Source organism: Nipponia nippon, unplaced genomic scaffold (assembly GCF_047370975.1).
Source record: "Nipponia nippon isolate SJK-2023a ecotype South Korea unplaced genomic scaffold, ASM4737097v1 scaffold_8, whole genome shotgun sequence".
Lineage (NCBI taxonomy): Eukaryota > Metazoa > Chordata > Aves > Pelecaniformes > Threskiornithidae > Nipponia > Nipponia nippon.
Window position 1 is genome coordinate 7,055,329 of NW_028262402.1, and position 25,480 is coordinate 7,080,808.

The 25,480-nt window shown below is 50.5% G+C and overlaps 1 protein-coding gene across 4 annotated transcripts in view; it reads right to left on the reverse strand.

Annotated features, from left to right (window-relative positions):
- The window catches only part of TMOD1 (tropomodulin 1), a 28,875-nt gene extending 3,984 nt beyond the window's left edge, over positions 1–24,891 (reverse strand). Inside the window, exons 1-9 of one of the 4 annotated variants that reach the window (XM_087742725.1) lie at positions 24,486–24,642; positions 20,181–20,443; positions 13,285–13,448; positions 11,237–11,393; positions 7,675–7,794; positions 4,241–4,330; positions 3,599–3,729; positions 1,871–1,978; positions 471–614 (exon numbers count right to left, since the gene is read on the reverse strand). In XM_087742725.1, coding sequence (XP_087598851.1) covers positions 471–614; positions 1,871–1,978; positions 3,599–3,729; positions 4,241–4,330; positions 7,675–7,794; positions 11,237–11,393; positions 13,285–13,404 — 870 coding nt within the window. In that variant the 5' untranslated portion in view covers positions 13,405–13,448; positions 20,181–20,443; positions 24,486–24,642. Of the gene's footprint in view, positions 1–470; positions 615–1,870; positions 1,979–3,598; positions 3,730–4,240; positions 4,331–7,674; positions 7,795–11,236; positions 11,394–13,284; positions 13,449–20,180; positions 20,444–24,485; positions 24,646–24,873 lie in introns of those variants that run through there. The other 3 variants (XM_087742726.1, XM_087742727.1, XM_087742724.1) reach the window with 3 other exon arrangements.
- Between the last annotated feature and the right edge of the window lie 589 nt (positions 24,892–25,480).

The following is a 25,480-nucleotide window of genomic DNA, read 5'->3' on the forward strand; positions in this document are numbered from 1 at the left end:
ACTCCCAGTCATCTGTCCCTGAGCTCCCCTCAGCTCAGTGGCTTCACTACTACTCCCTGGGTTTCTGGGGGAGCTAAACTTGCCACAGCACCTGTACCACTGCACGCTCTGGACCTCTCCTTCTCTTTCCCTTGCATTGTAGCAAAAAATTTCAGTTTTCCTAAATAGGCACTATTATTTAAGTCCCCGCAAGAGCTCGGAGCAAGGCGTAATATTGGGCAGGTGCATCACCGCTCTCCAGGGCAGCACCAGGAACACAGAAAGCTGCTTGCACTGCCACAGCCTTTGTTAATTACTGTAGGTAGTAGCAGATACTGCCCAGGAACTGCAGCAGAAACACGGGGCTGAAACCTCTCCCAAGCAACCTGGCAGTGGCGGCGGGCTGCCACCCTCCACCTTGACCAGCTACTCAATTTCCCGCAACCAGGACACGTTCACTTGCGCAGAGCTCCCACTCACGCACGCTTTACCTGGTTGTCGATGCGCAGCTCTATGAGCGATGTGTTGCCCTGGAGCGCTTCGACAACAGCCAGGATCCCTGACCCAGAAATGAAGTTGGATTCCACGTTCAGGCTCTTCAGCGTGTTATTGACCTTCAGCATTTCTGCCAGTGCCTGCGGGCAGAGGCGGGTGGGAAGAGCTGGCAGACAGACAGGCAGGGGCAGAGCACCCCGGAGCAGCGGGGCAACTCCCCCAAGCAACTCCCCTCACCTCCGGAGGACACCGGGAGGACCCCATGAAAGGCAGAGAGAGAAGCATCTGTCTTGAACAACAAGGGATTCTCCACGTCCAAGACATCCTCCCAAGCAGCACCTCAACCATGTTAATCACTTTTGCTTCCCTCAGTGCATAAGACCAGAAGTGGGCGGGCACGCTCCCAACCCCGCTGACCTGATCTGATGATCTCATTTCATAAGCTGCATGGGAAGACCTGTTTACATCATGAAACAGAAGGACCAGAAAGTGATGCTCAAGCGGCAGGCTTGATCTTCACCTGCTCACACAAAACTTGGCTCCGCAGCTCCCCTGCACAGTGCCCCACAGGCCCTCAAACAGCAGCAGTGCTGCCTGCACAGGCTTCTTCCCCAGCCCAGAGTGCCTGAAATAATGTGAGTGCTGTACTCACTCTCCAAAAAAAGAAGCTTTTTTTCCTAACAGGAAACTGGTGTGCACATGTGTGTGTGGAGGTAGGTAGGAGTGGCCTGGGCGACGAAGAGCAAAAATTGGTTGCAGTGGTGCTGGAAGAGTGTGCAAGGATGCAGCCTGGAAGGCAGCACGAGGGCCAGGCAGAACAGCTCAGCACCTCTCTGCATCCCCACTGATATTTAAGACCGCTTGGAGCAGCCAGGAAGACCATATATCACCCACAGAGACCACGCATAAGAAATGCAGAGTCCTCCTTCTGCACAGGAATATATGAAAGAGAGCCAAAGTAGATGTGTGCAAGGGGAGGGACGGGTATGCACAGAGCAGCGTGTGGCTTTGTACCAACGGAAACAAACAGTGTGGCCCTGATGTAGGATAAATCGAGGGAGACAAACTGCTTTTACAAAATGCCACTAGGACGTCAGTTCTTGTCTCGCGCTCCTTTTCCAGGAGATCCTTGAGGATGAATGTGAGCCCGAATGGGACTAAAGGATTGTGTCCTGAAATCTCTGCAGCTGAAAAAGGAAGCAAAGGAACCTAAGCCTGTCTGACGCTGGCTTTCACTAGTGCTCCTGAAACTGAAGCACCTGCACCAAATGCCAGAGGTGCAGAATGTGCCAAACGTGACGTAAGGTGCAAAAGCAGTCAGTCAGTAAGTCCGAAAATACCTTGCCCAAGAACGGCCCCTGCCACAACTTTATGACAGTGAGCCGACAGTACTTACGAAAGCAACAGGATCATTGCTCCGTGTCCCAACTATACTGAACTTCTTCACATAGGTGTTATTTTTCAGTGCTTCTGCAAAAGCTTTTAAAGTTGGTATGGGAATATTCTGTGAAAAGAAATGCAGAAAACCTGTGTTATGCCATCATCCGTATAAAAGAACATGCAATACATTTAAACGATACTTTAAATGTCTTATCAAGGTCAAATCACCAAATGCACTGAAGTAATTTAGGAAGCAGTCGACAAATGTTTTTACAAGTTCTTTTGCTATAATCAGCATGGCCTAAGGAGCATGACAATGTCTTCATCCTATTTCCCACTCTGCTGATAGCTCACTGCCTTAATTTGAAGGTACAATGTCTCTGCTGTTTAATTTAATTGCCCAGAAACTCAGCTACTTATGAACGCAGGCGCTGTGGGGATGTAAGTAACTAGGATCCATGAGCCTACAAAGCACTGCTACTGCAGTTTTTAATATGAATGACAGCATTGAGCAGCATTCATGTCATGTTCAGGAAAATTTCCACCTATGGGGCCTGATCCAGAAAGACCTGGAATGATCTCCTTGCAGTACAAACCACAGACACCACTGACTGCTTTATACAACATCTTTCAGGCTAACATTTGCCCTGCTAGGTCTCAGCCCAGAAAATAAATCCATGCTGCTTATTCCGAGTACCTACAAAATGAGTATTTTTTCACTTATCAAGCACTTTTTAGATACCCTTTTCAGATGCAGAGATTTTCACCCGTCTAAAATTTTAAGTGGTATCCTTAGCTTGGACTTCTTGCCACACCACTTGGATCCCACCATGTGGAATCATCTACAGTCAAAGCCATCTGCAGAGCCGTAACACAGAGCCCAGCAGCTTACCATCTCCACTGCCACTCCCCAGTTCTCCAAACCGTGTCCCAAAGTCATGAGTCCAACACACAAAAAAAGTGCCTGCCTAACAGATCCTCAGCCTGGTGTCCTCAAGGGACATTCAGGGTCACTATCCAGAATCAAATACATGAAAGTAAAAATCTTTTTGTTATAGAAAGGTGCAGGTGGCATGGCACAAGTGTTTTGAACGTGCAGGAGCAGTTAATCACGTTCTTGCTATTTGAATATATTGTCATCATTCAACAGACCCCATGGGATGGGGGTTCTGGAGTCAGGGAGGGCAGATGGAAACTGTATTTTTTAGTGTGCGTATGTGTCCCAGAGGCAACATAAGAAGCGGTGCTGTGTCCTGATTTGCTTTCTACAAGAAGTAAAGGAGTCCCACAGAAGGGATGGGTGGGAGATGCACAGGGCTACCTGCAAGAACGGAGGTTTCTTCATATTTTCATGGCAAATGTCAGGATTATGAAGCCTTTTTCCTCCCACCATTTTATCTTACATGAACAGCCCCTCCACCAAATGTGCCTGACTAAGCCATTAAAGCAACTAGAACACCTCTAACCAGACAGGCTGGAGACGGGTCTCCCACACTACCCTCAACACAGCTTCACTCTTCCAGGCATCTGCAGGAGTCCTGCTGCTACCAACCCCACACCACTGCCCCACAGCAGGTAACAATGCCTATTGCCCAAAACGGAGATGGGAAGCACTGGTGTTTCTTATCTGGCTACATGCAGTGTTATTATGGTATTGCTCTGTGCAGCACAACAGACTTGGTCTCTGCCTTCTGTCCCTCAAATGTTTGATCCTGTTATTAGGAGAGTAGAAAGGAGCAAATACCATAATATTGTTAAGGTTAACTTCCTCAAGGTCAGGATCGTTGCTTTGTATTCGTTTCAGAGTTTCTTCCACATCCGTTGAGTTTGGCTCCTCATCAGGAACTGGTTTGTACTGCGTAGGCTTAATCACACCTGCAGGTGAAAAGCAAGACATGTGAAACTGAAAGCACCCTGGGCAGCAGCATGTTCTCTTTGGGTGTGTTTCTCCTCTTCCAGAAGCAATGCTGGGAGAGTGAAGCATGACCTGACAAATAGACTCAAGATGAAAGACCCATCAAGCACTCGGCAGCTCCGTCCGTGCTCATGCGTGTCCAGAAATGCTGCCTGGCAGTGGGGCCAACCAGCACAGGACATCCAGTGCCTGCTGCTACACGCTCTCAGGGTCCAAAACTGGGTGACAGAGGGCACACCGCCTGTGTGGGGCTGTTCCCTGGGCTGTGCTAGCTCCTGGACAGTGCCAGGGCAGTGGCTGAGACCACGCTGGCTTACACAGGGCAAGGATGCACCAGAGACTGCCCCAGCAATCACAGGGTGCTCTGACAGTCACAGCTCCCACCTTCAGCCTAAAAATAATTCCCACTTTGCCCCCGCTAGCAGCTTCAAAGCCAAACACTGCAGCCTGCTAACACTCTAAATCACTTACTGTTGAGCCCTTCTTTGTTCACGATGGTGCTGCTCCCCAGTGCCTCATAGTACTGCTGGTTACTCATCAAGGTGTGCATGCCAAGGATGGCTACAGAAACAGAAAAGGAGAACACAATTTGAGTTATTGCAGGCTCCAAAGCCAGGAAAAGATGCATACATGCTGTGCTGCCTGGGATGGGGTTCCGTAGTGCATTACCTTTCCCTGTGCAAGCACAGAACAACATACAAAGGTGGGACCAAGCACCTCAGCTGTCATAAATATACAACAGGGCTCAAATGTGCTCCCTTGTTTATTCCAATCTAGCATGATTAATAGGAGAAGAGGAACGTCATTTTGCAGATAACAGACAAACAGCCAAGGCTTCCTAGTAGCTCACTTGATTCAGCATCACGCAAAAATAGCAAGGGGAAGACAATAAAAGAAAAAAAAAAATCCATTGGTAGGATTTAATCTAAGGGGTCCAGTCCGGCAGGAGCCTGCACATCCTCATCACCCTTGCTCACCTGGGCAAGTGCCACCACTGCGACAGTCCAGTTTTTGAGATAAGCTGTGCCCCACGCAGAACAAAACCGACCCCTCGGGCAGCAACCTACGAGGTGGCTGTCATCCAAAGCGTGGCAACGCACATCATGTTTTTACTCAACAACAAGTGGTGGTGGTGGTGGTGTGCTTTGAATCGATCTTTGTACGCTTGGAAGTTAACACTGTGAGAAGCTAAAGCTCTGCTGGCTCAGTCGAAATGCAGAAAGTGATGGTATGAACAAAATTCAAAGACTGTAAGAGCCCAAAAGCCAAACTTCTGCCAATTTGTGTATCTATCTCAGGCTCATCACTGCAAAACCAATATGCAAATGCACATAGAAACGTTCCCAGAGGGATCTGCTGACGTTCTTGCCAGCTGCAAATGAGCAGTGGGAAGCCAATGGCTTAGAAACATTTGGGCAAAGATTCAGTTTATAAAAATAACCCTGCTACTCACAGAAAGTTCATGTTTGAAAATAAACTGCTTTTTTAATCAACAATTTTTTTTTTTTAATAGCTATATGACTTTCTAAAGAAAAATGCAGACACATGAATACTTGTTATACACAGACATATTTGAACAAATCTTGACCTCCGGATGGGCACAGTGATTAAAATAAATAAAGGACAAATCTCTCCCTAAAATTCAAGCATGCCACCACAAAGGCACTTTGCTTTCCCATGAGCTGCTCCTCTTATGCTTGGCTGGTACCAGTCCATCACCATTTGCTCGGTGCTTTGGCCAAGAAGGGCTGGGAGTTGCAGGAGAAAGCTACCCCTGAGGCCCATCACATGAATGGCATCTATTACGGTGACAGCTCACCGCGACTCCAGGTCTGGGTTGCACAGGCAGGATAGCCTGCAGCAAAGGGGGTCAACAAACACCACCATCCACTTCCCCACACCCCCCAGCACATCCCTGGTTGGATTGCACAGAGCCGAGCAGTCTCCATCTCAAAGTCTGAGTGAGGTTGGGCACTTTGAGTTTGCTTGTTTGTATTTTAGCCAGCCCTCTTCTCTGCCATGTACTCAGAGCTGAAATTTTCAGGAGTGCAACACAGCTCAGAAAAGTAATTTGCAGGCTCAGCATTTTGGGGACACACATACACCCCAAACACAGCTTACTCTGACAATGAAATCTCTCCACCAGCCAAGACTGTGAGTATCTGGACTCCAGATAGAGGGAATGATCTGCTGTTATGACCACATGGGGTTTTTGGGGGCTAGAGTTTGTGCTGGTAGACAAGGACCCGCTGTTTGTAAGTCTGGTGCTTACTGTTTATTATCCAAAGGAACTCAAGCAGAATGAAGGCATCCCATTTCTGCCTCCCCCAGCTGACCAAAGGCGCAGGAGCCCTTCCAGGACTTGCTGGGAGCCACCCACAAGAGCTATCCTACTGGCCTCCCCAAGGAAGGGATCCAATACACCATGGTTGACAACGAGCTCTGCTAAACAGGCAGGAGCTGTTTCATAGCCTTAGCAAACTTGGAAAAGCAACGCTGTCACTGTCAATATTGAGATTTCAGCACAGCTTGTATCACATCAGTTCTCCTGCTGCCACTTCAAGTGTATTCTCCCAACAACTGCCGAACAAGCTGCCCTGAACAGCATTTCTTTGTGAAAATAATTCCTGCACAGATCTGGAGCTTAGAAAGGCAGATTTTATAGGACAGGGCTTTATAGGACTCTAGGAGTACAGTAAAAAAGCAAAACCCAGAGATACAATGCTTGGCCAGGGTACATATGTTGGAAGCCTTAATGCAGAAACACATTTCTAAGCCAGAATATGATATTACATAGAAGATGTCTAGTTGGTGTGGTTATTCTACAGGCTACCTTACGTATTTCTGGCAAGGAAGATACTGCTAGGGAGTATGGAAGTCTGAAGGAAACAGAACTGAAGAAGAAGCCAGTAGCACTGAAATCGTCATCGTCTGCTAGACCAGCAGGAGGCATGTGAGCTTGGTAAAGCACCAGCGGGGTGTTCATATGCTCCTTTGGCCAAGGCATATCCCATCCCAGTCACAAAGCTAAGCCCACGCCACTGGCTTCAGCAAGACATCAATATTGTCATCTCTAAAGTGGCAGAGCAATGAGGCTTGTAGGGGGTCGCCTCCACTCAGACAACACTGACTGAAAAGCAGTAGGGGAACGCTGCTTGACCTTACCTAGCGTGGAGGTGTAAACCCCTCAGATCGGGATCATGCCTGTCCTCCTCGGTTTGCACGGGGCTTGTTTAGCCTGGTGAAGAGCATGCTGTCGGGGCTTGATCAGCACCTGCAATCGCTCTGTCCCCCTCTCCAGCTTGCTATGCATTCCAACCTGCTTCTCAGTCATCGTGAAGTACACCAACCTTTTGCTGGATTCCCCCACCCCGGAGCTAACACTCACAAAAACGACCAACTACACAAATTGCAAGAAATCCGTAGCTTTAAAATGTGTTGGAAAAGCTCTTTAACAAACAGCAGCTCTGAGCATTCATTGAAAGACTGCTCTAACCTGACAGCTCCTTTAATAGGTTGCACAAGAAATCCACATTCTCACTGGGTCTGCTTGATTGTTTCCTAGAGGTTTGGCTTGAACAAAGCTGTGCTCCTGAAGGTGACAGGCTGCAATTTGCAAGATTCAGTGGAAGAGACAGGAGAAGAGATCAAGCAGCACACTCTGTTCCTTTGATAAATCCTTATTCTCCCTCCTCGGCTCTGGTCCATGCTCCCAATTAAAATCACTTGGGCCGAGAGTAACTTTAAATATACACTTCTTTTTTAACAAAGAAATAAATCCTGTCAAAACTGATAGCATTCAGATAAACAGCAAAAAGCTCAATACCTCATTTCCCACAAAAGAACAAACAAAAAGAAACTAGTAGTTGAACAACTTGAACCCCCGATTCATGTGAAACTTTTACCAGCAATGTCACAGAGCTCTGCATCAGAGGCATTAGCAAGGGCTTCCTCCAGTTCCGGCTCCAGAGTCACACTTTCCAGAACAGGATCCATCGGCTTCTGCTTGGGGATCCAAGCTTTTCCTATAAATGCAAAGTGAGGTCACTCTCAGTACAGCTATAGCACCTGTTTCGCAACTAGCCGTGCAGATGCATTTCCATGGGGTGAGATTTGCACAGTGGAAAGGACAGCGAGGGCACAAGGACCTAGAGAAAAATCAGAGGAGACACCGCATCCCTTCCCATTAGCTCGGTCTGAGTCCTGCCACGATGTGAGCCAGCAGGCACCTGCCAGGCACCTCCAGCTGCAGAGCTGGATGCTTCCACCAGCGCAGAGGGATGCATCTACAAAAGCCCAATAGTACATTTGTACAGGACGATGACTGTTCAACGCACAGCGCTCAGAAAGCCACACACTGCCTGACCCTGCAGGACTTCACGTCTTTGAAGGCTGCATAAAAGGGATGGAGATTTGCCAGCGCTCACATGGACCAAGAGAGGCCAGTGGCCCGGACCCAGCACTGTGGAGGATTGGTCCTGCCACTGAGACAGCTCCTGCTGCTAACTTCAAACGCATGGTGGCAGGGCAGATGGCACATTAGTCAAAAGAGGGTGGAAAGGACGTGGTGGAGGGGGTCTGGCAGCAGACAGGGACAGCAGTCGGTCATCCAGTGAGCACACGGGATGGAAGGAGGAGCAGGCTTGGGGCAGCTGGTCTGGCTCAACGTTGCTGCAGAGGACAGTAGGGCAGTGGGGAGAGACACAGAGGGCATGCCAGATGGAGACCTCTGTGCTCTGTCTCCCAGGACAGCAACAGGCCAAGGAGCATGCCTTTTCCTTACAAGTCAGAGGTGCAAAGCAACAGGTACAGGTGGTAAGGCAAAGCTGCCATCTCAGCTGTTCCCTTGTGGCCTTTTCCTAACAGGGGCTGCCCACGTGGACAAGGGGCTGTGCAGCGAGTGATGCAGCTCCAGCCCAGCTCCGAATGCTGTGGGCTCCCCAGCACTCCCCCATCCCATTGCTCAGGATGGTCACCAGGCAAGCCACGACCCTTCCTCTGCCGGAGCCGGCTGCGTCCCAGGCAGGCACGGGGCAGCAGACGGGGTGCATGGCACTGCATGGCTGCTCCCAGCTCCTAGCTGCTCGCACCGCCAACGGGTGGGCAGATCTCTTTGCACAGAGGCTGAACGGGTCAGGGCTGAGATTTCACAACAGGGCACGAGAGAGGCTCGTGGTGTTTTAACACACCACAGCAGGGAGCAGTCTGTTGGGTAAACCCAGCACTGCTGCAGGACGGGAGGAGGGGAGGGATCCCACAGCATTTCAGAGCAGTCCCCTCCCCTGAAATAGTCCAGGATCGCTGCAGAGAGATAGCGAGTGCAAAGCTCTCGGCCGAGCATGCCAGCCAGGACTATTTTTGTCCCTCCTCTGAAACCAGAGTCAGCGGCACCAAAAGGGAGAAACAAAGATCCTGCTGCTCAGGGATGTGCAGAAACAGAAGGGGCTAAATTTAGCCTCAAGGAAGAAGCAACTGCGCTTTGGGCTCCCCCGGTACGAAATGGAGGCTGCTATAAACAGCGTTTTGCAAAACGGCCCATCTCCTGCCTGCGCGCTGCCATCCTGACGAAAACAGCAGGAATCTGCCTCCTGGGACACAGCTGCTCTCGCAAAAATAGGCAGAGCGTCATGTGTGCCTGCACGGCCAGGCACCTTCTGGGTACTCTGCAGCAAAATGTCTGGGGAGGGCTGGCCCCCTCAGCCCTGGCTTGGTGCGGAGACCCAAAACCCTTGTGCCACCGGACACACGGCTCGGCAAACGGTGCGCACCATCTGGTCAGTTCAGCAGGGAACAGGCAAAACAGGGCGAACTTAATTCCACCGTCACACAGTAACTCTTTTTGACACCTCAGTGCCATCAAAACTTCTGGGTTCTGATTTTAGAAAGTTTCATATCTCAGTCTGGCTTTATTGCAAGTTTGAACTTTAAATTAAATGGTGCATGCAAACACATTATATATCATAATAGAGCATGTATGCACACACCAACTCCCACCCTGTCCAGCAGCATGGCCAGGGAGAGCACCTCCCATGGCAAACTAGTAAATCACCCTCTGAACTGCAAACGTGGTGATTTATTACCAGCTCTGCCACAACTGTGAATATATAATTTACCATCTCTGGCTCACAGTCAATGTAAGTAGGGCCTTCACTCAACAGCATATTACAAGTTAAAATATGTTTAATGTGTTTGAGATCACATCAGATTGAAATATGATTAGCTCAGACCAGAGGCTGAAGACTTAAAATGCCTGAAATACCTCCATCTCCTGCGGAGCACGGCTACTACCTGCTGGGCCAGCCAGGCAGGTAGCCAATGCTGGGCTGGGGTACATTTGAGTTGCTAAATCGCTCTTCCCGATAGCACTCAATTTACTCTTTTCATTTACTACTTTCAAGAAGAACTCTTTTTTTTTTTTTTTTTTTTTTGCTAAAAATACCACCTGAAGTTTTATTAAATGGACAGATTTAACACAAGCTCTTTCTCAGAGAGGCACGTGGATCAGTAAGGAGGCAGCTTTGAGAAAGACGTCAATTGGGAAACATGCTCACATGCCCACATTTTCAAGCACTTCTTTTTTGACATGGGGCAACCAGTAGTGTGAACAGCATACAACCAGATCTTCTGCCACAGGGGGACCATGGTACAGAGGGAGACACAACAACAGAAAAAAGCTGCTGAGAAGCTCCTGGAACACAGAGGCAGGGACTGACCGGACCATATTCCACGTCAGATGATATTCAGAGTGCTGGTGGGAGCAGAAAAGTCCTTTGGATAATGGCACATGTCCCAGGAGAATAGCAAAAGATGCCAGAAGGAGAGGAAAGAGAAGAGGCAGAGCAACCCCCTTGCTCACAGGCCCCAGGGCCACGCAGAGCAGGGGTGCAGCAGCTGTTGCAGGGCACAGTGCAGGAAGACAGAAACATGCAAGCTGCAGGAGACTGCGCAATGAGGCTGGGGTTGTCAAGAAGGGATGAAGACTAGACAAGAACTGTTGGGATCATCACAGCTGAGGGGACCTGTGGAGCTTCTCTATACCAAGATGAAGTTCAGAGTGTAGGGATGGAGCATGAAAGGCAACAGTGGAAGACAGAGCACAGCCTGCAGAGCTCAGAGGAGGACATGGCAGAAGAGGAACAGGAAAGTACAGAAGATGATGTCCTCCCCAGAGCCTGATACAGCTGCTGTGGGATGAGGAGGGAATGAGGCTGCACAGTGGTACAGCCTCTGTCCATCATTTAACAACATACCGGGTGGGACAAATCAGCAAGCGCATGGACCTCTCGGGCACACCCCAGTTTAACAGCCAGCCTGGGCTGGGGCTAGACAGAAGAGAGAGCAGATCCACCACCTCAATGGTGTCAAAATGAAGCCATGCTCAGTAATGCAGGTCAGACACAACCCTTCTGCTGTGCTCTCACTGTGCCTTCGTCATGAGATACTCAGCATGGCAAAAGATGACCATACCTCTCTTTTCACCCGTGAAAGGAACCAAGTCTTCTCTGTCTTTAACGTCCTTCGCCTGCTTTTCTAGGTGGGCCATGAGTTCCTCCCTTTTGAACGGGCCGGTTGGTGGCTTTTGCGTCTGATCCCGCTGCCTGAGCCCTGCTGGCAGCAATGCGTTCTAGGCACAGAGAGGAGAAACATGGGTTATTTGTGCGGGCCATGGTCCCCATCCATCAAACGCTCTCCCCTCCCCACTTTCCTCATTGCACTGTCTTTCTTCCACACTGCTGGACAATTTGCTTCTCCTTGTGCCAGAGGTTGTCTCCATCCAACCCCACTGATACCCACATCATCTAAGACACATGATGCTCCTTCCCCCCTCCAATTTCAAAAGCTGGCTCCATTACAAGATCTCCATGCTGCCAAGGGGGTATTTCTCTACAACAGCAGCTCCAGCCCTTTCTCTGGGGGCTCTCAGCCATGACCTCCTGCTCCTCCTAGCCTCTTCCCACACCCTCACCATTTCTGCTGCCTCTTCGCAACAGTCACAGTGCCAGAACCAAGCTGCTAAACTCAACTGTCTTCTCCTCCCTGTATGTGTCCGTCCGAGTGCGCGCACGCCCCACATGTCCCAACAAGAATCAATTCAGGGAAATCCCATGGTCTTTCACAGGGCAGATCAGAGAGCCGTGGTGGTCTCTTCTGCCTTTCGTGATCCATCACGAAACAACAGGCGAGGTCTTGCAGAGAAGGTCACTCCGTTGCAGAACAAAACCCCTGCGAACCTCAGCCCTTTTTCAAACAGCCTCCTTGTTATTCAGTCACATTAGCCACCATGGGAAGTTGCTTTGTGCCTGACACATACGGCACGTAAGCACCTGCTTATATTTAAATATAGAACAGCCTTAATGCAGTAAGACAGACTATTCCCAGATTTGACACTAAGCATGTTCTTTAAAGCTTGGCTGGATAGAAGTCAACATTTACTTTTCAAGACATCCAAGGTGATTTTGAACAACATGCTGATTTTTCCATGCCCAACGAATAAAAAGAATTCATTACAATTTAAATCTGTATGGGTGAAAAGCCTGGGAAGAAAAATGACTAATAGGAAGCAATTAGTCTTGGGCAGCCTTGGAGGGCAACAGAGAACTGTGCTAATGCACAAGCAGGGAGGCATAGGGAACAGCTTGCTTCCTCAGGCTTCGTGCTGTGAGAGGTGACCATGACATCTTCATGCTTTAACTCCTGTACTCAGGCTACACCTGTACCGACAGATGTTTGCAACTATTTTACCTTTTTGCACCTTTCACAGAATGCTGCCTGACTCTGTCTTCTGAGGCAGCTGTGACCAGCCCATCCACTTAATCCGCAGGAGCTAGCCTGCCATGTCTTAATTATTTTCCTGTGTTACAATTAAAAATACTGCTGATGCAATCTACACTGCCCATCATTTCCCCCAGAAACACTAACTGCATGTTGCAGGAACAATTTCTCACTTGGCAGTGCCCAGCCTCATCATCTAATGTTGCCGTAACCCAGAGGCCTGCCAGTTGGCTCTGCATACCCCCTGCTAGGGCCACAGGACAACGTTGCCTCCAAAAAGCTTTCATTGCTGGGCACCAGCAGGCCCAACGTTTGCATACGCGCAGCTCCGACTGATGTTAGGAGGTTGCTAAAAAGCAATTGTCCCATTTTGCAAAACTCTGGGATTGGGATTTCTGCCTAAATGGAGGAAAATACAGACCATTTGCAGAGATCCAGTTTCTGCAGCTTTACTGCCCTGCACCAGCACTGGTTCACATTGGTGCTGCAAATCACAGTGCTCATCACACCGGAGCACGCACGCCAGGGCAAGGGCATGGGAATATCACAGAAACAAAATCCCACACATAGCCCGTGCTTGCAATGGCAAAACTGCTTCTGCTCATCTGCAGACAGTCTTCCATCCTTGCACTGAGTACAGGCTCTGCAAAGGATCCCACTTAAATACAGATTATTAATGCAGCCAATTCCCCCACAATTTCTGAGATTTACCACCTAGCAAATCTCATGTAAAAATGACTTACATCAGGATCCAGCTCTTCCAGTTCATTCTCTAACTTCCTGAGCTCCTCCTCTGTCAGAGCTCCAAGGATCTTGTCTTCATCCAGGTCTCGGTATTTTTCTAGCTCCTTTCTGTAAGACATCTTAGAGGAGTCTCGTGAATCTCACTTTTATGCCGAAACAGGACCTGAAATGAAAACAAGAAGCGTAACGCTGAATACATGAAACGTGACACTGCAGCCCGGCTGGTCAGGGAATGCTGAATACCACGTTGTTGCAGAAGATTTATGCTTAAAGCGTGGCTGACTTCAAAGCCAGGTCAGATTGCTCAGGCCCTCCCCGTCCACATTCTCCATGCAAGTAACAGCCTGTGGTCGTGAGAGTGGCACAACTTCAGCAGCACATTGCCCCATCACGGACTCACAGGGCAGCACTGAGGAAGTGCTTTGTACAGGACCCTGGCTAGAGATGTCTTTCTCCAAGCAATGCTAGATGTTAAGGAAGCCTCCTATGCATTTATTTCCTTGAAGGACAATAAACCACAAATCATGAAGTCTGCAGGTCTCATGCCCTTACAAGCCCCCAGTGACACCTTCCTGCACATGACACTCCAGATAACGTTGGCACCAGGTGGGAAAACAGATTTGTAGCATCACTGACCACCTCTGAGCCCTGCAGACCTCCACGAGGCTACAGTGCGTGGCACTCCTTGCCGTGCTTTAAAGCCACAAGGAGATCAGGAAGTATTATCCACTCGTGTTCAGGAGGCTGCCAGTCAAAGATGCTGTTTAGTGACCCACCTTCCCCGAGACAACACGTGTTTGCACTGCTGCAAGCTAAGCACCTGACCCCGAGTGTTACTGCATGTCTAAACCAACCCTTCAAGAAGAGAAGTGGGAGTAACGTACTAAATGACCTATCCAGATAATCCCTGCTGACCCAGGGGTTTGTTCCATGTCTCCTAATATGAAATGCCATACATAATCACACACACGTAACTGGACCTCTGCCAGCTCTAAAAGACTATAGTAGACCTTCTGCGAAGGTCAACTTGTTTAAAATAAGCAGGTGGGTTAAAAATGCACTCACTACAACACACAAAACTGTACCCAACTCTGCTTTTTTGCTGAAAGTTTCCTTCTGTTCCATAGCACTGTCTGTATATTTACATTTTTTTGGCTCAATTTTTGCAGAGAATATTGAACCAGCATAGATAATTTAAAGTGACTTTTCCTACGGTTTAAAAAAAGTTTTGCTATTCTCTCAAGTGGCATTTACATTAAAGTAACAGCAAGGCCTGTGCATTTTTCAAGGAGCCAAACATCTTTTGAGCTACAAACGGCTTCTTCTCAGCTTCTGCGGAGCGTCAGTGCCCTACCCTGAGTCACATCTCTCCAGTTTGTTCATCTTCTCAGGGCAGGTCATGCTTTTATGATCACTCTTCATTAGCGGAGAAGTCTCTTTCTACAACTTACAATGCAGCTGCTGTTCCAGATAGGAAAATTATCTTTAGCTTGGTCACAAAAGGGCACATTAACGCACACATGGCTCGACAGCAAGCCCTTAAATTTAGAGCCGTCACCTGGTCGGACGTTCGGTTTCCCACTGGTGTGATGGCAATTCCTGCATCACTCGCATTCCTGCCACTCGCCACGTCGGAGGTGGAGCACCAGGAGACAGTGCCTCCTTGACGGGAGGAACATCCCCCCAGCCTCCCACGGCCGTGAGCTGAGAGGGTGAAAACCAGCTTTTCGTTGGGCTGGTTTGCTCCGCGCGGCGACAGGCAACCTGCAGGCACCAGGGCGGAGGGCAGCGGGAGGGGGAAGGAGGAAGGATGGGCTATGGGGCTCAGTGGGTTTGGCTAAGCGAGGTGGTGAGGACCCCAGCACTCCTGCGCTTTACCAGTCCCCCGTGGCAGCCAGTGCAAGGCACCTCGAGCTGCGAGGCTGATGTACAGCAGCCACGCAACCATGCACCGGTCAGGCTAAGAGTCACATCCAGCAGCTCAGCCCCAGCAAGGCTGCCCTTCTGGTTGGTGTAGAAAAAAGCAGAGTTTTTATCACAATTACCCACAAACAAACACTTATTACAGCAATTATTATTACTCTGATGTGAGAGATCCTAGAAAAGCATCCTGGACCTGGATCTGGAGATGTGCTGTGCCACTGCGACCTTAGCTTGAAGTGCATGAACCATGACTAGTCTGTATTTTATATTATATTTTTAGTTTTGACTATTGTGCTGTGGAAGGAGCTGGACCTAAGAGCAGGCAGGAAGGCAGAGAATAACCCACCCCATGGTGCTAAATTCCCTGTAACGGCTTAAAATACCCACACTTGCTGTGCACGCGGCAATCTCTGTCTTGGCTACGTGGGGACGACTGCTCCCAGAGGCAGCCACAGCCCCTTCCCAGCAGCCAGGGGCAGCCTGCAAGCGGCGGCTCGGCTGGGACCAGAGCGCAGCCTTTGCAGGGCTGACCTTGTCGCCTCCCGCCAGAAGGACGGAGACTGTCAGCACCGAGAGGCGAAAGGCAGGACAGACGTCGGGTGTCAGCGTGCATGGGCAACGCTTCTGGAAAGCGCTCCACGTTTCAAAGCATCTTGCAGAGATATGAAGCCGGAGCTGCATATAGCAAAGGCCTTGAGGGTTGAGGACAGGTGCAGAGCCTGCTGAAACACAGCTGAAATCCCCGCGGGGAGAATTTCGTTTGCTACATACCCCAAGCAGAGCTGCCGGGAGGGGACAGTGCCCTCACAGCCTCGCTGGTGCAGCCGGACGGCATTGACGACTCACGCAGCTCCCGCGGGGAGCGCGTCGGGAGCGCTAACCGTGCCCGCGGTGGCGGGACGTTTTGTACCGCTCCCTGGCCCACCAAACGAGCTACGCGGGTTTAGTGTCCCATCCTCCAGCACAGCCTCCAGGACCAATACATTCACTGGCTCTTCCTTATCTCCACATCCCAGGCCTCTTCTACCCTATCTTGCTAACTGAGTGCTGGGAGAAAAAGCAAATAGCCCGTCTGCTGTAAATGGCAAGAGGGCTTTGTACTGCCAGAAGTAAGAAAGCAGGTAAATTCTGCCTACGCAGAATTGTTTTCATTGATACAATGTGCTGAAACACCCACCTCCACAAACAGCTCTCCCTGACCTGTGCTAGGGTTCAAACATGGTCTAACACAGGTCCCCCCCTTAACCTGCACTTCAAAAAAAAAAATAAGATACTCCAACGCAACTGCAGTATTATATTCAAATTTTAAATCCACACACTTCTGGACATTCAGGAAAGAGTTAACCCTAATTCACCACACATCTCCTTCATCAAATCTATTCTCAGTGCCTTCGTAGGATGGCAGCTTTGATTTCTTGCTGTTTTTCATTAAACCTACCAATACACTTTTCATTAAATCAACAAAGGAAGCATCACAACAAAATATATATGTAATATACAGAAGCTGCACAGGACTAACAATATTACAATTTTAAGTCCTCAAAAAATTGAAATTCATATTGACTACCAAGATAGCAAGATATTAGGTCTCATTGTCCAAAGTACTCATCAGACACATTAGAAGACAGCCCAAACACTTGCACTCAATAAAAGAGCACACAAGTTGGTATGCATGAAGACCAATAAAAAGGTTCAAGGAGAAAAATGAAATAAGATGGGAGATGAACATTCACCATAGGTCATCTACAGGGAAGACTGTTCCTATCATGAATATAGGAAAACAAAAAAAAAAGGCAACATTTGTGATTATGCAGGGGATGGAACAGCTTCATTCTGAAAACTGCTGAACAAACAAATGGATGCTGTAGAACAAGTGAAAATGAAAAGCATCTCATATGACTCTGGAAATACTCCTTTCACTGCTCTACACCGATACGGCCCCCCTGCAGCACTGTGTCCTTTCTGGGGCACCGAAACCCGAGAGCAGCACCGACCTCCGCGCAGGAAACCAGTGGAGACCCAGGGAAGGTGGCCCACGCAGGACCACTGTGTCCCGTCCATGGTGGAGAGCAGGCACGGGGACGTGGTCGTGCTCCTCAGGCGGGTGAGCAGGGAGGCCAGGAGCGGGGCAGCAATAGGCTCAGGCTGCAAGAGGCTGCTCAGGGAGGCTGCGGAGCAGCACAGGTACCGCCGAGTCAGAGGATCTGCAGGATCATCCCTCAATGCCCTGACAACCCCAGGAAAAACAACAAACGAGAAAGCAGAACTGGGTAAAGCGACAGAAACAGCAGCGAGCAAGACAAATTCCAAGAAAACACAAAAATGTCATAGAGAAAACACAGAGACTGAGTTCCCCTGGGTGCTGTGTAACACGGCGTGACAACGGTCTTGCACGTACTCGTGCTGCAAAGCCCAGCCTCTAATTGCACAGCCTCCCATGTACACTAGCATGCTAACAGCAGGACATTACGGAAAGACCTTTTGTGTTCTTAGATACATGGGGAGAAAGAGCAACTAATCTCAGTGAAGATACAGGGCTTTTAGGTGATAAATTCTGTTATCAGTCCAATCCGACCCCAATTTCAGCATTTTGCAGCAGGCTGCGGCACGCGGCTGTCATTTCCATGGCCGCAGGGACTGCAGCATGAGGGAGCGTTTGGTGCATCCCAAGTCACCAGCCACACCAAATCGACAGCAAAAGGCAGAGGCCAACGACAGCCACAGCTGAAGAAATGAACATCCCTCCCCCAAACAACCCTCAGACCTACCGGGAAACTTTTTCAGTGCTTTGAAATAAGAAAGTAGACCAAGGGCTTGGTTTCTGAGGTAAGGAGGTGGCCAACAAGCGTCATCAGCATAGATATCGATGATTCTTGGAAAAACTGCCAAGTTTGAAGGCAGAAGGCTATTCAGGATTAAAGCTGGTTTTAAGCAGCACCGGAGGCAGGAGTTAACCTTGTGAGGGATAGCCTGGCTTGAGATCAGTTCCTGTTTGACTCATGCAGGGGTTTGATTGATGAGATTTTTTCATAGCTTAAGTATAAACCTGAGTAAAAGTTCAGAGCTATTATTTTTACAGTATAAAAATAATAAACCAATGTCAACTAACCCTTCTGTAGTTGCCACAATTTCTTTTTTCTTTTCTTTGACTTTTAGCATAACTTTAAAGATAAATGCCAGGGCTTTTTTTGAGAAACTATACATATCACAAGTGATCGTTTCCTATAAACTCCAGAAAAGTTAAGCACTTTCTGTGCATACACTTAGACCTCAGTGAATCACCCAGGTGTAAATCCAAGACGCATGCTGTGCAGATGAGAGGAGCAAATCAGCTCCAGTTGGTTTCCTAGATGAAGACTGTAGTTTTATGTGGCTTCTCAGTCCTCTGATAGACCTTAAAGCCATTAGTTAACTCTAATGAAATCTCATAGAGGACTCTAACTTCTTGTCAAGCTGCAGCTGCTTGCAAAGGGTCCGTCAGTGCAGGTATAATGTGGAGCAAGCCTAGGCACCTCCTTCGGCTGACAGTCAGGGAATGAAGGAGAGAGCTGGGGCATTTGCAGGGAGGTCTAGAGGGAGGGCAGGTACCAGCAGCACTTGGAGAAGGGGAGCTGTTACACGTGGTGGAGCTGGGGCAGACACAGTGGGGCCATAGGGATGAAGGACATCTATCCAACAAAAAGTGAGTCTCTGCTGGTCCTGCAGCTCATGGGACAGCTTGTGAACCCTGGGCTTGCATCCCAGCATACCTGGGTGCTGCTGTGCAAGAGCCTGACTCCACAGCCACCCTGCTGTTTGAGTCACTGAGCACCCCAACATCACCAGTTCCCAGGAGTTTCAAGAAGGGACCAACAAATTAGGGCCACATCCAGTAACAACACAGGGAAAGATGCACATCAGCTCCTTCTGAGACCACATCTAAAAACGTGAGTCTGTGCGAATTTTGCAAAACCCAGTAGCAAAGCAGAGCAGAGCACAGGAGGAGCTGGATCCATCCCCAGTGTCATCACACAGCCTTACACATCCAAAGTCTTGACCGCCAGCTGCCTCCTGACACTAGCTACCCTGGTCATGAGAGACTCAAATCCAAGTGTGCTGGAAGGGGAATGCTCTCCTGCCAGGGCACAGGTACAAACATCACACCTGGAGCCAGCGGTCCCTTCTCTGGCAGACACCACCAGAGCCCAACGGTGGCCTTGCAGGTGACCACGTGCCCCATACCTGCAGTACAGGCAGTGAGATGTTCACCCCATTTCAAGTGAACAAACTTCATTCTCGCTAAACGTCAAGTCTTTGGCTTGGAGAAATGAAAGGAAGACAAAAATCTTTAGAGGGGAAGGCTGCAGTGGGATCTGACTGCCATCAGTCATCCACTGCCTAAAGGGAAAGGATTCCTAGAGAAGACAGAACCAGGCTTTCCTCAGAGGTGCACAGGGGAAGGTCAAGGGGCAATGGGAACAAGTTGTGGCAAGAGAAATTCTAACTGGACACCAGGGGAAAACTGATTGCCGCAAGAGCGGTGCAGCCCTCGGACAGGGACCAAAGAGCTGGTGCGACCTCTATCCTTGGATATTCAATACTCAACTGGACAAGGCCCTGGGCAACCTGATCTAGCTCTGGGGCTAGGCCTGCTCAGAGGAGGACACTGGACTGGGAACTTCCAGAGGTCCCTTCCCATCTAAACTTTCTGTGACTTGGTCTCAGAAGAATGCGCAGGTCTGTCCAGCTGTCCAGGTTCCTCCTCTGAACACCAGGAGGTTACACAGGATGGGAACTGGGCTCCAAGCTGAACCCCTACATTTCACAAAAACTTGTTTTCTGCACTCACTTAATTCATTCAGCTGAAGCAAAGTCCTCATTGCTGTGATTCAAGTTTGAATTCTGATTCTGGTTCAACACAAGGGGGTTTAGCTGCCTTCCCCTGAAACCAACTGTTCAAACCATCATGAGCTCAGACATGGTTGAAGGTCACCTTGGCTAAGTCCCTTGCTTCTGCAGCACGAGAGCACGTCACTCAGCCTCCAGGAGACCATCACAGTATCTTGCTTTGCAGCTTTCTCACGCTGAGAAGCCCTTGTGCAGCTTGCAGAGTAGCCAAGCATCATCTTGAATGATTCCCAATAAAATAGAGCATACAGGGTAGTTGATGTCCCCAGCCCCTGCTCAGCAAGCAGTGCCCATCAGGCGTATGTTTATCCCTTAGCCTTTCCACAGCAGAGCCAGCACATTCATGCCCTGGATGAGACAAGTGGACAGAGAAAAGACAGGTGATGATCCAGACAGTGAGAAGCTCTGTCATGTCAGATGCAAAAAGCAGAGCTCAGCACACACTCTTAATGCTCCAAGGCAAGCCAGCCATCAACTAGAAAGACTGAGCCCCTCTCAGCCTCCCTGCAAGAGGCTCATGCCTAATGAAATCCAACGGGGAATCTGCTGTCCCTTCAGGAAACTCAGACTTCTCCAAGGAAGATCTGGATTTCCTCTGGTTTGATAAAAACCTCACAACCAGCAGCTGTTAACCTAAAACACACTGAAATTTGTATTTGTAAAGAAACATCTAGAAGGAGGCATTTGGATCTACCAAAGCACACCGTGACTTCTGCCTTTCTAAATGAATGCCGGCCATGTAAAACATGTAATGCTATCTGGAGTTATCATCACTACCCAGAACCCTACAGCAATGAAGTTCGATGCGCCGTAGACAACACTTACTGATGATGATGTTTCATTCCCATAGGGACCCTCACGCCAGAGCTGACATTCCCACCCTTGCACCTGACAGCTCCACAGCAAACGGCTTATTGTCCGAGGTCATGCATGCATTAGGGAAAGCTCCCTGTGCTTGACCAAAGTGACCTCTCCCTTCATCCACTGGTGCTGAGGGAAGTCTTATGCTGGTTGTGCTCTCCTGGACCTTCCTCTCTCCTTGCGTGCCAGGAGGTGCAGCCCACCCAGTTCCTAACCCGATACTCAGAAACTGCCTCTATCTCCTGGCCCTCCTCTCCTCAACACCCCTGCAGCCTGCAACCCACACAACTCAACACTGGCTCTTGCCAAACGGTCTTTCTTACCAGGGCCATCCAGCAAATAGCCTGGACATTTGGTGACCAGCAACACGTAACGGGGTCAAACTCTGCCAAAGCCCAAATACAAACCATCCCAGCTGTATCTCCCCTTTGCATATTTCTAAGGCATACACTTGTAAACACAGCTATGTGTTCTCCTATTTGGGGTGAGGTTCTCTCATGCACCTGGCACGTACCTAATCGCTTAATTGCTAATCCCTATGAAAAGCGCGTGGGCACACTTGAGCCATTAGTGACACCGTGCACTCAGTTCCTGCTCTGTAACTTGAACCCTTGCACTTGGAAACTTCATGGCCAGCACAATCTTCTCTGAAACAGGATCCTGGCTTTCTTGCCTGAAGTTCTGTTAGTCCTTGGATGGACTCTTGCTGCTCTGGCACACTCTAGTTGCAGGGAGCAGCTGAACCTGATGGATGCTGTGTGAACACAGGAGCAGAAAGGCTCCTGTCATGCACGGAGCAGCGTCTCGGACCCTTTGACAGGCGATGGCGATGTCCTGTAAAAGAGAGGCCCTGCCAGACTGCCCGGAGCAAAGCACAGCAAGCTGTTAGTAACACACCTACACCTGCATGTTCCTGATCCCACCCCGCTGCTAGTGAGGCTGAAGCAGAGGAAGTGAAAGTGAAATGCTCCATCAAGGTGCAGCTCATAAGCCCTAGATAGGTTGATGCTTAATAAACACCAAAGCAAAATGAGTACTGCCCCAGCAGCAATGAGCATATGGTCTACGCTGTGCACCAGATCTGAAGGAGACATTTAACAGAGGTGGGACCCTCACACAATCTTCCAAGGCCTGAAGAAACAAGGACACCACCTCCAGCTGGGAAAGATACTGAACCAGAGAGTGCTAGAATGGGGCAGAGCTCTCCAGAAGCATCACTGTAGCCTTGTTTCCATGCTTCTCCCAGGGCATCTGCTACTGGTTGCTGCCAGCCAGAGTATCCTGGGCTGGACAGACTTTGGCCTGGCCCAGGATAGCCTCTGATACGTGTTTATCTCATTCCCCATGAATGAGCAGGAAGAACTGCCTCCCAGGAGGGTGATGCAGCTCTGAGACAGGGCACCAGGGAGGTGGGGTCTCCATCTTCGTGGGTTTCTAGGCATAGGCCATATGAAGCCACAACCCCCCTGGCTGAGGAGAGACCTGCTGTGAGCTGGGGGTGGACTAGGGAACCGCTGAGCCACCAGCAGTGCTGGGGTCCTGTGACAAAAAACACGTGGCTGTTCAGCAACGCAGCGCCATGGAACACAATTTTTATCTCCTATTTTTTCCAAGAGTCTGGTGATTTTAAAAAGTAAACATGTTTTGTCTACAAGTCCCTGCCTGGAATAGAGAAGTGAAGACAGAGTCTTCCTAGCTCATGATTTGCAAATGGCTGTCAACTACAGAGGCAAAACTCGGAAAGCAGATCCCAGCCTCGTCCCCTTGAACTGAGCTGGGCTTTCACAAAAACTCCACATGCCTGGAAAACAGTGAAGCAGCAAACAGAAAAGTAGAACAATTCATCTGCAAACGTTACATTCAGCAGCACATCGCCCTGGGGGATGGAGTTACACATCTAGCAACAGGGGACAGACACTTCTTACAAAAGGATCATCCAGGATCTCTTGAAAAGATAAATCAAACTGTCCTTTGGGTGAATGAAAGTAAAACATGGGAAAAGGAAATCAGTAATGAGACAGGCCAGGCTGTCTCCACATCTGTTTGACTCTCCCAAATACACCAAGCAGGAGGAGAGGCAGCAACATATTCCCAGTATTATGCAAAAACATAGTATCTGGAGAAAAGCCAGCAGACCATCGCAGCCGAGAAATGTGTGGAGAAAAGAACAGGACAAGTCTGGCTGGAAAACAAAGCAATGCCGAGGGGGGGGGGAAGAGCCCTGACAGGAGGGAAACGGAGACCTTGAAATGAGCAGCAGTGACCATACGATGCAGTGTGCTCGTTGGAATACCCAAATGCACATACATTAGGGCAACGGGTACAGAGGCTGTCAAGAAACAACAGTGCAGCTCTTCTACACCACTGCAAAAGGCATTCGGCTCTGGGCACCGCGGTGCCAGCAAGACAGTGCTTGGCTTTAATGTTGTAGCCCAGCTTCTCCTTCCAAGAAGGCAAAAGATGAAGGGCTCACTACCATAACCTGAAGTAGGGCTTGCATGCTGAGAAGCTTGCCCAGTGTTTGCTCTATCAGCCAGTCTGAGAGCAGGTGCCACCTCTTGGCACGAATCTTGTCTCTTTGATGAGAAATGAGGAATTCGTTCTCGACTCCCGTGTGAGCTGGCGGGTCACACATGAGGAAGGGATTTTATACACACTTAAAAATAACCTCAGCCACGTGGCTGAGCACCTTTCTGGCTCAAGGCCCAATACCCAAGGAAAGATGTAAAGCAACTGGAGAGAGGGCCTCTGCCTAGGGTTAGGGCAGCCGGCCCAGAAGGGGGGCAGTGCGCAACGGGTTCTGCCCAACAAACCCCCCGGGACCATTTCAAAGGCAGAAGCAGACAGATGAGCACATCAGGAAGGCACGTGAGTGGGGCAGAAGCTGTGTCCAGCTGAGTGAAGGAAAGTTCTCTTTCAGATGGGCAGCACCTCTCATGCCAGGCAGTGACTGATTCAAGCCGGACGAAGGACGGCCATGGAAAATACACGACAAGGACTCAAGGAATCTTTCCCCCCTCTAATTTCTACTTTTCCCGTACAAAAGCAGCGCAGCTTTCGATTGATCCATCCCCTGGAGAACCATTTCCTAGCAGACCTCCCCGGATGACAACGGCAACAGCAGTAAAAAAGAACCACACCAGCGCCCGTGGCCCGCAGGGACCTCTCCCCCGCCGCTGCCCCGGGGAGCCTCGGGGCACGGCCGCCCGAGCCCGGGGACACCGGCTGCCGCTGCGACCGCCGGCGGCCCCGCGCCTCCCGCCGCAGCGCTCCGACCCCCCGGGCACGGCCTCCCGGCAGGCAGGCAGGCAGGCAAGCAGGCAAGCAAGCAAGCAAGCAAGCAAGCAAGTAGGCAGGCAGGCAGGCAGAGATGCAGGCAGGGCGCCCCAGCACCCCGCCGGTCGCCCCTGCGCGCTGCCGGGCGCAGGCAGCGCGGAGGCGGCCGCTATTTATGTCGAGCCGGTGCCGCCCGGTGCCGGCCAAATATTCTGCCCAGATAAGGGCCGGGCCGGGCCCGCCACCCGCTTACCGCAACCGTGAGCCGAGCCGAGCCGAGCCGAGCCCGGGCGGCGCGTCCTGCCCGCGCCGGCTCCGCCGCTGCGAGGGGCGGGGGTCCGGTCCCAGCCCCGGCCCCGGCCCCGGCCCCGGCCCCGGCCCGGCCGTCACTCAGCGGGGGGCGGCCCCGTCGTCCCTCCCGGCCGGGAACAGCTGTGCCCCCGCCCCGGGTCCCGGGTTTGGTCTGTCCTTCCCCTCCGCCCGCAGCCGGGAGGGCAAGCTCACACCGCCCATCCCCAGGGCGCGGTGGGCGCCGCGGGGGCGGCAGGGCTGCAGGGGGGGCAGCCCCGGAGCAGCAAGGGCAGCATTTGCTTCTAAAGGGTCTTTCCTGCTTTTAAGGATACAGGCACGCTGGAGCTTGCCTTTTCTCCCGTGGCAACCTCCTCCCGGGCGCCGAGCCGGGCGCCTGGGCAAACCGCCTTTCGGAAAGCCCCGCAAGATGTGCGCGGCTCGGTGCATGGGCGCCCAGGCCACTGCGAAGCAGCCTGAGGCTGCAGCTGGAAAAACTGCTTCCCCGGGAGGGGTGGTGCGGCCCTGGGACGGGGGGAGCCAGGGGGTCTCAAGGCTCAGCCAGACCAGGTCACGGCTGCCCTGGCCTCTGGCTGGGGATGGCCCCGCTACCAGCGCTGCTGGGGCCCTGTGGCTGCAAGCGTGGGCACTTCATAAAGCCGCTTCCCCGCAAATGCCATCTGCATCAATGCACCTGCTAATTCCGTGTCTTATTTTACTCCCTGTCAGTTTGCCCCATACATCCAGTGAGGGCCACCTCCTAGAGCCGCTCCAAGTCTGCCATCAGCCGAGAGAGCTGCCTTCCGACCTCGCGGTGTCAACAGTTTTAATAACGTTGCTGCCAAATCTCCTTTCCCCTGTCTCACCTTTGAGTCACCGTAAAGCCCCATGGATTTGTCCCATAATCTATTTTAACAAATCTTCCACAAAGTATCAACCCCAAGCTCCTGCTTATCTCTG